Source organism: Ceratotherium simum, chromosome X, assembly GCF_057802395.1.
Source record: "Ceratotherium simum simum isolate JZ-2026a chromosome X, ASM5780239v1, whole genome shotgun sequence".
NCBI classification, from domain to species: domain Eukaryota; kingdom Metazoa; phylum Chordata; class Mammalia; order Perissodactyla; family Rhinocerotidae; genus Ceratotherium; species Ceratotherium simum.
Window position 1 is genome coordinate 42,129,125 of NC_141940.1, and position 15,998 is coordinate 42,145,122.

Sequence of the window (15,998 nt, forward strand, 5' to 3'; positions counted from 1 at the left end):
ATAGTGAAGCTATGATGCCCTGACCATCAAAATAGAGCAAACAACTCAGGGTATTGACCCGATATCTTCTGAACATTATTATTACTACCTTTCCATCTCATTTTCCCAGAATACAGCTGGAGAGAGTTGTCAGACATTATAGGTAGGTTCTGATGCAAAGGATTTAAAACACACAAAACATTTAAATTCACTCATTTAGCAAACACATTAAGTGACTAGTATATGCCAGACACACAAGTGGGTGTTTTTTTCTAACCAGTCAGAGAGGATCAAGGCCACATGCCCCAGATAGAAAGGACTCGGCTTTCTCTGCCTGCAGACCCACGCCTATGCAGCTCATCACTTAGAGTTCTGCATCTGGTGCTTCCCAGTTGCTCTTCAGGATACCCACTGGTGCAAAGTGCCAAATCACAGAGAGATTTTCAGCTATATAAAGTACTCCCAGCACCAAGAAATGATTTATGGACTTGAACTGATGAATTATTTTCCTTTTTGACAGCCAAAGGAGGTCATTTAACTGCCTTTATAAACCACCAGTGATGAATCATAATGACATAAGGAATTGCTGGACAGGAAAAGGCCACTCTCCTTTACATGCTTGTCCTCGGGACTCATTTCCACCTCAGCTTTGTCTCAGTAGCCTTTGCTCTTGGCTCACACATCATTAAAATGTCTCGCTGGCTGCAAAAGCTCATTTATACAGACAACAATATTTGCTCTGACCACCTTAATTGACAAATTATTCCACATGATTGCATTGCCTTGAATGAAATAGTTTTGCCTGAAATATATGTAGCTCTATACTTGACTTTGTCATAGCCCCTGGTTAACTTCTTAATTTTTAAAATTCATCCCCTGTAAATGAAGCACCCTATTAAAAATAGCAATTTGTCTTAGACCATTTGTCAGGCTGCTTTCTTGTGATAAAATGGTGGTGAGGTCATGTTTGCAAGCTTTCCAGTAATAATAATAATGATGATAATGATACTAATCATAATAATTAATATCATTTATTGAATAACTACTATTTCCCAGACACCATTATGTGTTTTTCCATATAGTTTCTTCACTCAATACAGCAACACCTCCCCATTTTGCATGGGGAAAAAAATTGAAGTTTACAAGAGTAAATTATTTTTCTCAAAGTCACACAGCTACTGTCAGACTGAGGATTTGAATCACGTTTTACTGGTCCTGAAGCAGGGTCCAAGGGAGCAAATCAAGTTCTCAGAGTTTTCCACAAGTCTTCTCTTAAATCAAATTCTTTGTTTAGTTAAAATTCATAGGAATATACATATATTTCTTAGAAACAGCTTTGTCTAGATCTTTTTCTTAGCAAAAGGTCTTATCCTTCTACATATGAGAAAATTGTTTCTAGTCAAATAAGATCATAATGCTATGAGCAATGTATAGTCCTATAAGCATTCACTAGTGGAAGCAGCTCGGGCTTTCAGAAAACACCACCAACCTGAAGCTTCATTCCAGCGCTATTGTCTAATTGCTGTAGAACATTGAGAAAAATTACTTAACTTCTCTGAATTTCAACTTCAGCATCTGTAAAGTGGGGCTAAAACGACAATGCCTCACAGGATTTTGAGATGCTTAAATGAAATCATATATGTGGAAACACAGAGCCCAGCTCCTAGCTCCATAATTACAAGCTGCATCTAGATGTTAAGGTAAACTTTTATATGGGAAACAACAGATCTTGAAGGACATTAACCTAACTGGTGAGACAAAACCTACACAAAGAAGATCTCTAAGATAATTAATTATAAATTTGCTTCAGACAGTGTGGTGAAAACTTTTGCAAAGTCGCCAAGAGAATTTGGGAGAAAGAAACAGGTGATTATAAAATGAGTTTAATCTGTGAAGGCTTCATGGCGGAAGTATAGAAGTGCAAATATGTCTTGGCAAAGAGGAGTGAAAGAGCATGAAGCAGGCGAGCAAGCAGGAAGGAAAGGAGCTAGTGGCATTTACTGAGCACTGCTGTGTACAGGATCCACACATGTAGTTTGTAGCAGGTGGCTTTAAGAGCAAGGTTTTAGAACAAGTAGGGGTCCGGCCACTTACTAGCTGTGTGATCACAGACAAGTAACTTATCCTCTCCGACTCTCCATTTCTTCCCTTATAAAATAGGGGAAATATTACCAACCTTCCAAGGTTGTTGTGAACTTTGACTGATTGTAAAGTACCATGCCTGACCCAATAAATGGTCGTTCTCTGAGCATCTGCTCCACTCTATTGGGTCTAGTGCCTGGCTGATCTCCCACCATACAAGGCTCCTAGTTTTCATTCCTTTAGAGGGGTGGCTTGATAGAATATTTTCAGCTTGCTCAAACCACTGCTTTCAGGCTGGAGGAGAGCAAGGCAGCTGCGACTCTCACAAATTAACATAATGGACCTAGGAAAATCCGTGCCCATGGATCTCAGGGGCCCACACACCTAAAAGTCACAATGCAATCCTTTTCCAAGGACCCCCTCCCCGACACTTAAGTCAGAGAAGTCAGCCAAGGAGTCAATGATCACCTCAGGTGCTGGAACAGAGCCACTGGAGCGGAACTGGCCTGGATTGGGCACGTTTGTCACATCCCGCTGTCATGTGCTCTAACTTGCTTACCCTTAGCCCTCCAAGCTGGTCTCCTGCACAGCTACTTGTGAAATAAACCCACAGGAATGACTGTTCTCCCAGTCCCTGACTTTTCAGAGCAACAAGACCATCCTTCTGCTGATGGGACAGTTAATAGTGTTTGTTCATCTCCCTGTAGGGCATAGAAACATGACACAAACATTTTCCTAGGACAGAGACTGGAAATCTCTGATTCTGACATCACCAACAGGGTTAATGAATAGCCCTGTGTGATAGGTTGAGGCACAGAATGGGAAAAATGGGCTAGAAAGAAGAGACAAAATAAGAATGGCAGAAGAAGAAGGGAAAAAAAAATCACTGTTTAGACTGACACTCAAGGCCCTCCTTCCCACTAATTCTAAGCAGGCTTCTTTTTCCTCCTAGTCCCCCAAGGTCATGAGCAGAGTTGACTTTGTTTCTAGAGGGAGCAAGCAGCCACCTGCAGGGTATGAATCGTGACACTCTGGGAATGGCCCCCCACAGGCGATGCAAAGCTGCCAGAAATTCCCACCATTAGTCATGCCTATGAGTTACAGAATTGAAATATCTATTAAATTGCAAATATGTTAGCTGAGACGGGAAACATTTCTGGCCATTATCAGTCATGAATTCTTTATCTCATTGAGGTATTAGATTAGCCCCAGCAGAAAGCAAGGATCTGAGGAGATGGGCTACAGAGAAGACAGGACATTAGGACATTTGAAGGAGTCAGAGAAGGGACAAAGACATCATTCAGAGTGGGCTGGGTAGGCTAGGAAAGGCCAGGGTCACCTGGAAAGGGAGAGGGAGGCCTTGGAGGAAAGGCAAAGGAGCTGCTGCAAGCCGGTTTTGGTCATGAGATTTCTGCACCTGCGACTGTGCAAAAGAACAGTCAATTATGAAATGCACAGTCAGTCATGTGAAAGTTCCCTTAATGTAGCCAAGGACTATTGACTGCTGAGGTCTTTACTTATTAAGTCACACAAAAGGTATACATGAGATACATTCTCATGAGATAATCAGGACACATACATTCAGATCATGTCAACTGGCTGCTCAGAGAGAACGTGAAAGAGAGAGAACACATGCCAATGATTTGTCCCCCTCAGTGCTTCACATCACAGTGCTTTGGGGCAGCTTCAAGGCGGGTGCTTTATCCCCATGGCTCTTCATTTATCTGTAACATTTGAGACCAACTTGCTTCATCACCTAAATCTCTCTTCTCTGTAAGGTGATCAATTTGTCAATACCCCTCCTGCAGTATTACATCTATAAATTGTGCCCTTCACTCTTTGCTTGATTGGATGGTGTGATTAGGATGGCTTTTGAGCGCTGTTCTCAGTTTGTCTATTAACTGCTCTCTAGGCCACTTACAGTTTTTTTTTTCCACCAGCTGCTGGAGATGGAAATATTGGAGCACAGTCTGAGCCAGCCACACAGTCAGGTGCTTGTTTAAAAGTGACTTTAAGGCAAAGGCCACAAACAGGCAGCCCCCAAACTGAATAAAATAGATATGTTCTATTTGGTCTACATAGTAATCTACGAGTCAGAGATTTCCACATAAAACCCAGACTTCTAGCATCTCTTCAAAAATTAGAAGGCCTAGCACTATTGGATCCTTAATCTCACATGACAGCAATCAGCTAGGGCTAAGTCAGTGCTACTACTACTCTCTAACCTGCCCCTCCCTGCTGCCTCACACACACACACTCTGGTACATGACCTGCCTGTCTTCTAGAAGCATTTGAGTATCGATTAGGGCACTACCCCTTTGCTGGTTTGGATTCAGCCATCAGCAGCAAATGCTTTTCCTTTTATATTAGGAATAGAATCAGAGGTATTTCTTCTTAAAGCCAAAACAATGCATTGGCAAATGAACATTTTAAATAACGAGGTATTTCAGATATCCTTAGACCTAAGCTCTGGAGTCACCAACTCTGGTGTCCTCCTGGGGTTGCATCTTCTCTTCTGGCCCAGAGTCCAGGATTAAGGGACTATGGGCAGAGGAACAGTGAGGTAGGACAGGAAACCATTGTACTAAGAATCAGAAGATGGGGGTTCTAGTCCTGGCCATGCCATTCACCAGCTGCCATCCCAGGGCAAATGGTTTAAACTCCCTAAGACATAGTTTACTCTGCTGAAAAAAAAAAAAATATCTTTGCTGCCGACTCCATAAAGTTCTGTGAGAAACAGAATGAGATCACATAAGTAAAAGTACTTTGAAATTATAAAGTGCTCTACAAATACAAAGCTATCTTATTTGTACGCAACCAAAGCACTCACCAATGAAATAAGCACCCAACCAATCCAAGCTACACATAATGTTTGAGTACCTCCTATATACTCAGCACTTGGGGGGATAGAAAAGAAATGGTCAACAAATCCCTGTCCTCAAGGAGCTTATAGGCTAGTTGAGAAAGTAAGATAAACAACAGTAAACAATAAAAGATTATAAGTATAACAAAATTAATGTCCACTAAGTATCTTATCGAAACTATTGAAGACATAGTCATTAGTAGGATGCCAACAGAGCTAGGTACTTACTTGGCTACTCACTTAGCTTTCTCACAGTTTTTTCTATGGAAACTTAGAATCTTCAGATGCTCTCAGCAGGGAAAAAAGTGTTATGTGGTCATACAAGTTTAGGAAATGTCCTAAACTATATCCCATCCTCTTTTTAGAAAATTACAATACATATTAGAATATTATATGTGCTAAGATGCCCTGAGATGCCTTGCAAAAAAGAAAACTGTTTAACTTTGACCCAGCAGACAAACACATTGCTACAGAACCTCTCTCCACTTTCCTCCCTTCCTCTCCTTTCTCTCTCTCAGAAATGACTATTAATATCTCTTGGAATTGGAGCTCCACAGAACACAGTTTGGGAAACACTATTGTAATGAACAAATTTAAAATTTTCACAGGTTGCAACGGGAACATAATTCTGTCTCTACCTGTCTACTTTCAGAACCACATTAGAAAGTTGGATCCTGAGCTCCTTGTTGTACAGAGTAGGCACCGATTTATGTGTTCATTGGTTTTTCCCAACTGAAGCAACATTGTTTCACTAGACTGTTCTCCATTGCTTCACTTCCACTAGCTTGAAATCATTGTCATAACTGCAAAGAACCTCCCTGGAATCCGCTTTTTTTTTAAATGTAGATTTTCATATTAATAGGACCACATGGCACCAAAACATGAAGCTTGGCAAATTCCATCTTCCATACCTCCTTGCTTTTCCTGGCACCACACTTTTCCTTGTTTCTTTCCTGGTACCATCCTATGCTCAGATTTAATTCTGTGTCCCACTCCTACTGATCTGACCTAAGGTGCTCACTGAGAGCTAAGGAATAGGCCCCAAAATGTTGACTGTATCCTTTTTAGGGGTATCTAAATTCCAATAGAAAATTATTGAAAACCAAATAGCGAGTGTCCAAAAAGGACATTATAGTGGAATGATGGACTTTGTGATCAATATTTTGGCATCTGTTTTCAACATATTTAATACTATATTGTAAATGAAATTGTATGGTTTGTGCTTGGTGGTGGTTAAAAAGTTATATTTGACAGTCAGAAAGACCTAGATTTATATCCGTGCTCTGCCAATTACAAAGTATGTGATCTTGGGCACATCATTCACCTCTCTAAGTTTTAGTTTCTTCCTCTACAAAATGGGGATGATAAAAGTACTCACCCTCATTTGGTTGTTGTGAGAATTAAATGAGAAAATGAATGAAAAACACTAAGCACAATGTCTGCCACACAGTGGGGTCTCAATAGATATTAGCTCTATGGGGGCCCCTATTATGATTGTTACATACTTGGCTTAGAGATAATTTTTCTTGTTGTATTATCATTACTCAGTCAGAATCTCTACTTCTGTTTATTCCCCCAACTCTCCACCATATCTCTATGCTTCACTATTTTTCCTAAACGCATTCTCATCCCAGTGTCGCAGCATTAACAGTAGAGGCATAAAGGAACCAAGAGCCAGGGCCAGGAAAAGCCTGTTTTCAAACCTGATGTGAAATTGCTTCCTCTGTGTGTAAATAGCTGCCATTCTCCACACCAGGGGAAAGTTATCCTAACAAGCTATGCAGTCTAAATGACACCGGCAACAATGCACTACAGTTAGTTTTAACTTTGCAAAGTGAAATTAAAAGCACTTACTGAAGCCATGCATTTGAACATCTTCACCAAAGACTGATCCCAATTTCCGCTTAGCAGTTTTATTAAGCTTTGCATGTCCAGATCGTTTTATTACTATTGCTTAATAGTAACCCAGCAGCAAACATTTGAAAAATATTCATAGAATAAACCTCTCTTTTTAGCCATGGCATTCAGACACCAGTGGGTTAAGAAATTATCCCTAACGTGTGAAAAGTCCCAAATCAAGAACTCTAGAGCTGTCTACAATAATCAGGGGGAAGGGCATTATTTGTATATTCACCAGAGAACAAGTTAGTGTTTTTTTCTAGTCAATGTGCATTTCTAAAAAGCTGCATAAAATCATGCATTTGTGAATGATTTGCCAGGTGAATGGTAAATTATCTTCCAAATACAGTTATTTAGTGCTGGTTCCCTGCTCATGTTCATTTTTGAGAGCCCCTATAATTTGTCCGCCTTTGACCTTCTCGAGGCAGACATTCTCCTCTAATCTCAGGAGACCCTATTCCATTATGTTGCCCACCTTCTCCCACTCCTCTTCTCTTCCTTTTTCCATTATCACCTGTTCTACATTCTCACCATCATACAGCCAAACCTCCCTTCTCTCCTTATCACTTCAACTGGCCCTCTGCACAAAATTCAATGTGAGAATAAAATAAAAATATCTGTAAAATAGCAAATAGCCTCCTAAAATATGCTGTGGGAAATAAAACTGTTAGCTGTCGACATCTTTGTCAAATGACATAAACATGCTATTTTGCATGTCTATTTGTGTTAAATCCCTCCCTACTCATGTGGAACCTCCAAAGGAACAGAAAGAAATTTCTGTGATAACATCACACAGGTCTGCTATGATTTATATGTTAAAAGTCTTCCAGAAAAGTTGTATTTAAATCAAATCGTATTTTAATGCAGTAGGAAACCTGGCTATTTAAAGAAATCCTATTACAAATTCTTTTATATGGAAAAAAACAATTTCATGAAGCTAATGATTACCTTTTAATTCATCAGTTTTGAATATCTGGATCTTTTTATAACTGATCTATTTAAAGCAAGTAGCACCTATATGCTTTAAGAGAACACTAGTTTTACTAAAGAGATATTTCTCAGATTTATAAATTCAAAAAGAACCTTTTTAAATTTATAGAAAATAAACAACCTTTTAAAACTTTGATAATCTTTTAAAACTTGCATACTTACAATACGCAATCTTAAAGAACCTCTACCTACATAATTTTGTAATTAACCAATCCTATTAATTTCATACTAAAGTTCCTATCCCATGCCTGCATATTGCTAAACTCAAAACAAGTATGAGTGAGTTACACCTTAAATAATCCCCGCCTTGTATTTTCAATCATGAGAGGGCAATCTGTCTGTTAATTGCTATTTAATACTGAGAAAATATTAAATATAATATTTGTTTAATACATTTAAATAAATGTATTTAATAATTTACAAGGCACAATGTAACTTATATGATATTGTAAAAAAGAATAAACCCTCACAGCGCATCCTTTTAACTTCCATTTTGTTTCTACATCAAGCATAACATTTGAACTGTGTGAATAAATACATAAACTTGATATCTTGTCAAATGAACAATGACACTGACTCAAGATAAATGTGAATTATTATCCAATTATTTGAATTACCATTTTTATTTAAATGGTAAAGGAATAAGTGACGGTTTCAGTGGTTAAAGTTGCTTTATCCACACATCCCTCTGACAGGTTTCCCTTGGTGACCAAGGATCTGTATTTTCATAATAGCTCTTAGGACCTGAGGTGAAACAACTTGGGGACTATAAAAATTAGTTTTCAGAGGTGTGTGTGTGTGTGTGAACTAACATGCTCACGAGGAAATCAAACCTATGACTTTGACTTCTTTAGCACCGTTCTCTGTTAATGTTTCTCCAAGCACGACCCTCAGAAGGCATGCAACAGAATCACATGGACAAAAAGGCAAATTCCCAGGCTTACTGATGCACTGAATTAGAATTCGGGGGCAAGATCTGGAAATCTGTATTTAAAGAGCCTCACCTTCACCTTACCTGGGTTCTTCCACATAATTCTGATGCACATTAAAGTCTGAGAACCTCTGGGAGGTAGAGTTCAGGTAACATTTTAAATCCATAGTTAAACTATGCTAAAAGTTTAGGGCAAGTGAATTAACATCTTATAAAATACACAAAATACGTTGCTCTAGCTCCGCTTTTCCAGATTCTCAAAAGAAACTAAAGAAGCAAATGTGTTGTCACCATAAACCATTAGATGTGAGTGTAAAAAAGATTTTGTGTTTACTTTATTCTGGTCCAGCTTAAAATCCAAGCCAAATACTATAATGTTACAAACTTGAGTAAATGATTCCCAAATGGAAGTGCTCTGCAAGGATTTCATAGTGACTGTGTGATTGTGGTCAAAGTGATGATGCTGCAAGTATTTGTGCACAGTCAGGTCATTTATTAATGATGTATAACTGCCTGTGATGGACTCTTCTGCCTGAATGAGGCAGGAAGTCTAGTTTGTGATGAGGAAATCGAAATTAATCAAAAGCAGATCTTCGCTATTTGGGATTGTCCCAATATGGTAGTTATTTTGAAAGCTCATGGGGGAAAGAACATGCAATTCTAATCAAAAGAAAAATTTAAACCTTCACAGAAGGTAGTCTACAAATTCAGACTAAAAAGTAAAATTGTCATGTGTTAGGATAGAGAGTGAACTAAAGTATATATATTAATTTCGAATAAAAATATATTTTTTACCCCTTGTGTTATTCAGAATTTTGAAAAAGACACACAAGATGGGCCGGCCCCGTGGCTTAGCAGTTAACAGCGCGCGCTCCGCTACTGGCGGCCTGGGTTCGGATCCCTGGCGTGCACCGACGCACTGCTTCTCCAGCCAAGCTGAGGCCGTGTCCCACATACAGCAACTAGAAGGATGTGCAACTATGACATACAACTATCTACTGGGGCTTTGGGGAAAAAAAAAAAAGGAGGAGGATCGGCAATAGATGTTAGCTCAGAGCCAGTCTTCCTCAGCAAAAAGAGGAGGATTAGCACAGATGTTAGCTCAGGGCTGATCTTCCTCACACACACAAAAAAAAAGTAAAAAAAGAAAGAAAAAGACACACAAGAAAACAACCCACTTGACTCTCAGGGATCAAAAACTGAATTAAATATAGGAGTTATAGCAATGAACTTAGTAAGTGTCATTATTAGTAGACTGATATTAACATTACCCCAAAAAGGTCAGCTAGATATAAACAAAAATAATATAGAAGAAAATTTGTATTCTTAATATTAGCAAGAGTATTTTATAATTAATCAACTAGTTGATGTTAACATTAGATGGCTAAACAGGTAATGCCCAAGTGCATTAATCATAATTAATATAATCAATATAACAATTGTCTGCATAATGTCAAATTTTCCCATGGCTCAGATTTTATGCACAATACAAATGTGTGTGTATGCACACACACACACACATCTAAAATATATATAAGAAGAAGAAAATCATTCAAGGTTTGCTCAGAAACAATATCAGGTAGACTTTTTCTCACACAGTTTCTTAGGTTACATCACACCCACTGTCAGGGATAACTTTTATGGTATCAGGTTCTGTCCTAGGTCTCTGAAAATTACTTTCTCACATTCTCCACCAGGTAAGAATGTCCTGAGTTTCTCTCTTCCACTACTATGAGTAGAATTACTAGTTTACACTTTGCTTTTACTTCAGATTTAAAACACATGTGTATCCTACTCTTTTGAACTTGCTTCATTTTAGAATCACTAGAAGCTCACAATAACACTGCTCATTTATGAGCAATTTTGCATAAATAATATTTTGGATGCAGTCCAAGAAGATTTCATTCCAAAAGCCCTACAGAACCTCATTCTGAGGCAGCCTTCACCTGCAAGGAGATTGCACATATGGGTTAAGTCAGCATTCTAAAGTAGTGCCAGTGTATCTTTTCTGAGATGCTTAGTAACAATCAATGACATCTTGAAGAGTTAAGAACCTTTCATAAAGGCAGAGAACAGATATGCAGCAATTGAGCCCTTGTTCCCTAAATTAATTGTTCATATTCCACATATAGCTTATCAATACAACTTATCAATACTGAGCTTCCCAACTATTTGATTTGCAGCCAATTCTAAATTCACAGCAAGTTGGCTCTTCGTAGGAAACTTTTTCTTCCCGGACCAAATTATATTTAAAATCTCACTTGCCATAATTTGGTAGAACCAATTCCTACCTGTAACTTTCAATTCAGTTGTTCGTCTTACAAGTTTTCCTTCATACTTAAGTTCACAAGTGTAATTTCCTCCATCTTCTTCTTGAACTTCCTGAATTAGAAGAGCATTCCCTTTCTGTATTATTATGCTTCTCCACATTTTTGGCTTGCATTCCTGCAGAGAAAATATTTGCAAGTAAGCGAAAAATAAAAATTCACATCACTAAGTCTTAGTACTGGCAAGTATGTACTTTCACTATTTTGTACTCTTCTCTTTCGTTTTCAAAATATGTAACTAAACCGTTAAGTCAATGGCCAGAAAACATCACAATTGTGTCTTATTGTGTCCAGTTCAAATATCACAACTATCACTCTAAGAGCCACCTTAAAGGCCTGATCCCAAGAGCAGAATGTCTTTAGAGACACTCTGCAAAAATAGGAAAGCATACAAGCTCCCCAAATGCAAAAACGGTATAGCAGAACCTTAAAATTCACTAAATATCATTATAATGCCCTGGTTCTTCCTATTTGGCAGGGATATTTCCTAAGAGTTCTAAGAGGATAGTGCTCATTTAGCAACACAGCATACTACAAGGGAGTCTTAGGCATTATTAAAAAGTCAAGATAGGCTTTTACGTTGGCAATGAAGTGTATAATGGTTTCATTAATTACTTCTTATAATAAAAACTAATACTAATAGTCCAGAGTCTCCCTCTCCATAGTCAAGAGATCCATTTGGGTGATAAGGGGAAGTGTCTAGAAAATTATGCTTAAGGAGTTCTATAGAAACATAACTAGGTAAAATAAGGACACACTTTGTTTTAGTAACAGATGAAGAAATTATCCACTTACTTTCTGGGTTCAGTGATATATGACTGGAGAATAAGATTGGGGTTTTGAAGCCAATTCTTCTACTCTCCTGATGGGACTGTGAGGGAGTATTGCTACCGGGATTGGACCTCCCTAGAAAGGAATGTTTAACTCTTTTCCAGAGAGTGACAAGGATATAGCAATAGCCAAGTATGTAAAAACATTCAGCCAAAGGGCTTTGTCTTTTGGAGATTTTCTCAGTCTACTTTTTAGATATTGTTCCAGTTTGCCCACCACTCATCTCAAATGTTCAACCAAAGTGGTGACCAAAAGCTGTACAAACATTAGTGGAGGTGTAAGGGATAGCTGTGAGGGAGTGCTGAATAATCAAGGCAAAAGTATTTTATCACCTAAATTCTGAGCTGTCAGTTAAGGCAATAAAAAAATTGATTGTGAGGCAGATGATGTGAATAATAGTTGAGAACACATTCCACTTTCCAATCTATAGTATATACAACATCTCTTCTACCTCTCCTCCCCACCACCTCTGCCCTCCATACATACACATCCTAAACATTCATGTAAACGTAGAATCAGCGCTGACTCGCAGTCCCCAGCTCTGCATGCTTGTGTGTGTGTGCATGTGTGTGTAAAATGATTTGGAAGAGCGAGTATCCATTTATTAGTTTTTTACCGTAACAAAATTTTTTCTTTTATGATAGCAGGAGTTTTGACAACAAAACACAAAAACTGGCACTTAAGTTCACAGGTACAATATTTAAGAGATACGCTTGCTTTTTGTCCCAAACAATTACCCACACACATTGTCAGAGAGTAAATAAAAGTAATACTATCTAGAGCGTCTAGATATAAGGCTGCTTCACTCCCTAGGGTCTTTCCAGAGAACAGTTAAGGGTCTGTCTGAAATTATATTACGTACTATGTCTGGCGAGGTTTATCACCTATATGAGATTTGCTTCTGAGTTAAACCTTGGGATATAAGGTTTCTGGGAAAATGAAGAAGAAAGTCTGAACAGAAAGAAAAAAAAATAGCCCAGCTGCCACTATCGTCATACAATAATAATCCACAATTATTTTCGCATTGCTTGCAACTCTGATAGCCTCAGATTTCTAAAGAATCATTCTGAAGGTCATTAAATAAAAATATGGTCCCTCTGGGCATTTTGAGAGGAAAGGAAAATGAAAACTGAGCTGCTTCACTTTCACATAGTGCTAGTGGGGGTGGGCAAATGAGCCAACACACTCATTTTATTCAAAGACAAATGGTATTGTTTTCTAATGTCATTTTGGGGGGATAGTCCATAAGTCCATATGCAATTAATTGTAACCATTTTCATTTTGTCTGCATACTATTTTGGTTTTTTCCAAGGAAGTAAAATCTAAAGAGTGAATAGGAATTAGAAAATAACTCCTGATGAAGAACAGCCTGGAATCTGTACACGTTCTTTGGGACAGATCTAGATAGTCCCATGCTTTCCAAGTTGCCATCTAGCCTTACAAAGAATTCTTTATATCCAATAGAGGGTTCCTTTTTTTTAAACTGTGAAATAGGAAAATTTTTTCTTCAAGTTACTTCTACCCCTCTGGAGACAATGTATTGTAGATGAAAAGGCAAACTGGCTTCAGAGCAAGACAGCTCTAGGTCAAAATCTCGGGTCCATTCAAGTTCCGTAATCTTGGGCAAATTTGTTTAACTTTTTTAGGTCTCAATTTCTTACTCTGCATATGGGGAAAGTATACACTATGATGTGAGCAGCCAGAACCCAGAGGCTTGCAGAGTTTATTCATTACAGTCTTGTTGGGCAGCATTATATACAGTAGTCATCCAGCACAGGGAGCGTCCTCCATCCCTAAACTTTCCCAATCCTAGATTATGTCTCCTCCAAACCTCCAGCTCTGCTTGTTGAAAATCGGTGCTAATAGAGTAGTCAGATAAAAACAAATCTTCACTAATTGGTTAACCATCCCCTGGCAACAGAATACTTTAACCCACTGAAAATGTATAGCTCCTAAGAGGCCACTCCAACACTAATCCTAGCAGGTGGGTAGAGAAGATATATTTGTTCAGAAGAGCCTTAGAGATGACCATCCTTCCCCCATTGCTTCTCTCCTGCCCCTAGTCTTCCCATCACCTCTTTCCTAGTGGACAGACAACATTGCCATACCTCATTGTTCCCAGACATGTTTAATTTAATTCTGACAGCTTGTTAGGCAAAGAACTTTGAAGCATATAGTTCAAGTTTCAAGATGGTTGTTTATCTGAGGCAAGGACAAACCACCAAAGCCTCAAATGTGAGCAGGCCCTTAATATTGTCCTCAGTGTGCAGTTCCTCCATTATGTAATGCCCCTGAGACTATTAAAATAAACTCATCAACTTGAAGGTTTTGCTGAAGACCAGTCTTGCTGGAGGTGCCTAAGTTCAACAAATAACTCCAGTGCATGGCCTGGATGTCTCCTCATAGAGCAATTTGCTGTAGGACATCCTTGCTTAGTCAAAATAATGTTAGCCCTTAAAGCTTACCTCCCTCTCAGTCTTCCTGGGTGGCAGATGTCACCTGCCACCAGTTGCTGTGTTGGGAGACCAGGACGCACAACAAAAACATCTGTTGACCAAGCTCCTTGAAGTAACCAGTTAGCAGCCACATTTGGAACTTGGAGTTTCCACCCTGATATATCTACCACTGTATTCACAGCCCACTTCTGAGATAGCACATCATATCCACAGGTGTTTTTTGATCAGTTTGATTTGTTGGTCAAGGTTACTTCAGTGCTATTCAGAGCACATGACTCATTCCTTATGGCAAGAACACCAGGAAGACTTATTTAATATTTATTCTGATTCTAAGGTTCAGACACAAAGCAGCTAGGCAGCCATAAGCCAATCACGTAACCTCTGGTCCTCAAAGCACTTTTGTTCAAATACCTAACACCCATCCCCTCAGACCAACTTCTTTCCTTTTCTCTAGAGACTGGACTATTCTATAGAGCATCTAGCCATCTGCCTAACAGTTTAAAGATGAAAGAGATAGTTAGGAGCACAATTGTGTATTAGGTATCAACTTCACCCTTTTCAGCCCTATCTCTACTCCAAATGCCTATAATAATCCACTCCAGGGAGTCCTTCCCCTCCCCAGTTCTATTTATCCAATTTTCTATCTTCACAGTTCTAATGTTAAAGTTGATAGCCCACAGTCATTGAGAATATAAGTTCTAGACTCAAATACTTGGGTTGAAATCCCAAGTTGTATGTTCTTGAGCATGCTACTTAATTGGTCTAAGCCTCAGATGCTTCGTCTATAAAAAACAGGTGGTGATAATAATAATATTTACCAATAGGGATGATTATGAGGATTAAATGAGGTAATGTATGTAAATACTCTGTAGTATAGAGTATCACATGCTAAAACCAATCATTAAATATTAACTCATTCTATTATTGTTTTTACTCTCAGTACTCTGCTTTCAGATTACATATACAGCTACTATGACAGGTTTTTGACTGTCAGGAGTTATTGTGACTCACATTTCTAATAGGAGTCTGGGCCAATCCAAAAGACAATCCAAAGTTCTAACTCTAATGCTGGGGTTGACTTCCAGTTTCCGATCCAATGTGTAAAGGGCTTGGAGGTTGTCACTACCCTCCTCACAACAGGAAAAAGCTGAACAAACTGAAAATTAACAACTCTTCTCATATTCATCAAATAATTGAAGTCACAATGAAAACGATTGCCTCAGAATCTGGAGAGACAGGTGAATACAGAGAATCACAGTTTACTGGAAGCTGAAGCAGCTGCAGGAGCCAGCAACTGACAGGAACACTTAAAGGATAACTGACTAGTTTCTGGAGACTGAGTGTGAACTAACTTGAGAAATAAAAACCCCTGAGGGCCCAGTCTTAGGGAAGCACACTTTCGTGAGTTTTACCTACAGGAGGTCCACCAAGTTCCCAGGGTGAAGATCAGAAAAAATCCCCTCATGCTTCTGGTAGAGAAAGGACGAACGTAACCATTTTGAAATATACCCAGACAGCTCTGTTCTTAGAGACAGCCAGCTCTTAATGGATCTGGGGTAAGGTTAATATGCAACTCCAGCCCCCTCTAGCCTTCAAAGTGGGAGAAGAAAAATATCCAACTCCAGCCTCATCTAGCCTTA

At 38.8% G+C, this 15,998-nt stretch overlaps 1 protein-coding gene across 3 annotated transcripts in view; it reads right to left on the reverse strand.

The window, feature by feature from the left end:
* IL1RAPL2 (interleukin 1 receptor accessory protein like 2) overlaps positions 1-15,998 on the reverse strand; it is a 1,036,854-nt gene that overhangs the window by 443,812 nt on the left and 577,044 nt on the right. For all 3 annotated transcript variants that reach the window (XM_087426516.1, XM_087426517.1, XM_087426518.1), the window contains one exon: positions 11,036-11,189. In XM_087426516.1, coding sequence (XP_087282642.1) covers positions 11,036-11,189 — 154 coding nt within the window. The remainder of the gene's footprint in view (positions 1-11,035; positions 11,190-15,998) is intronic.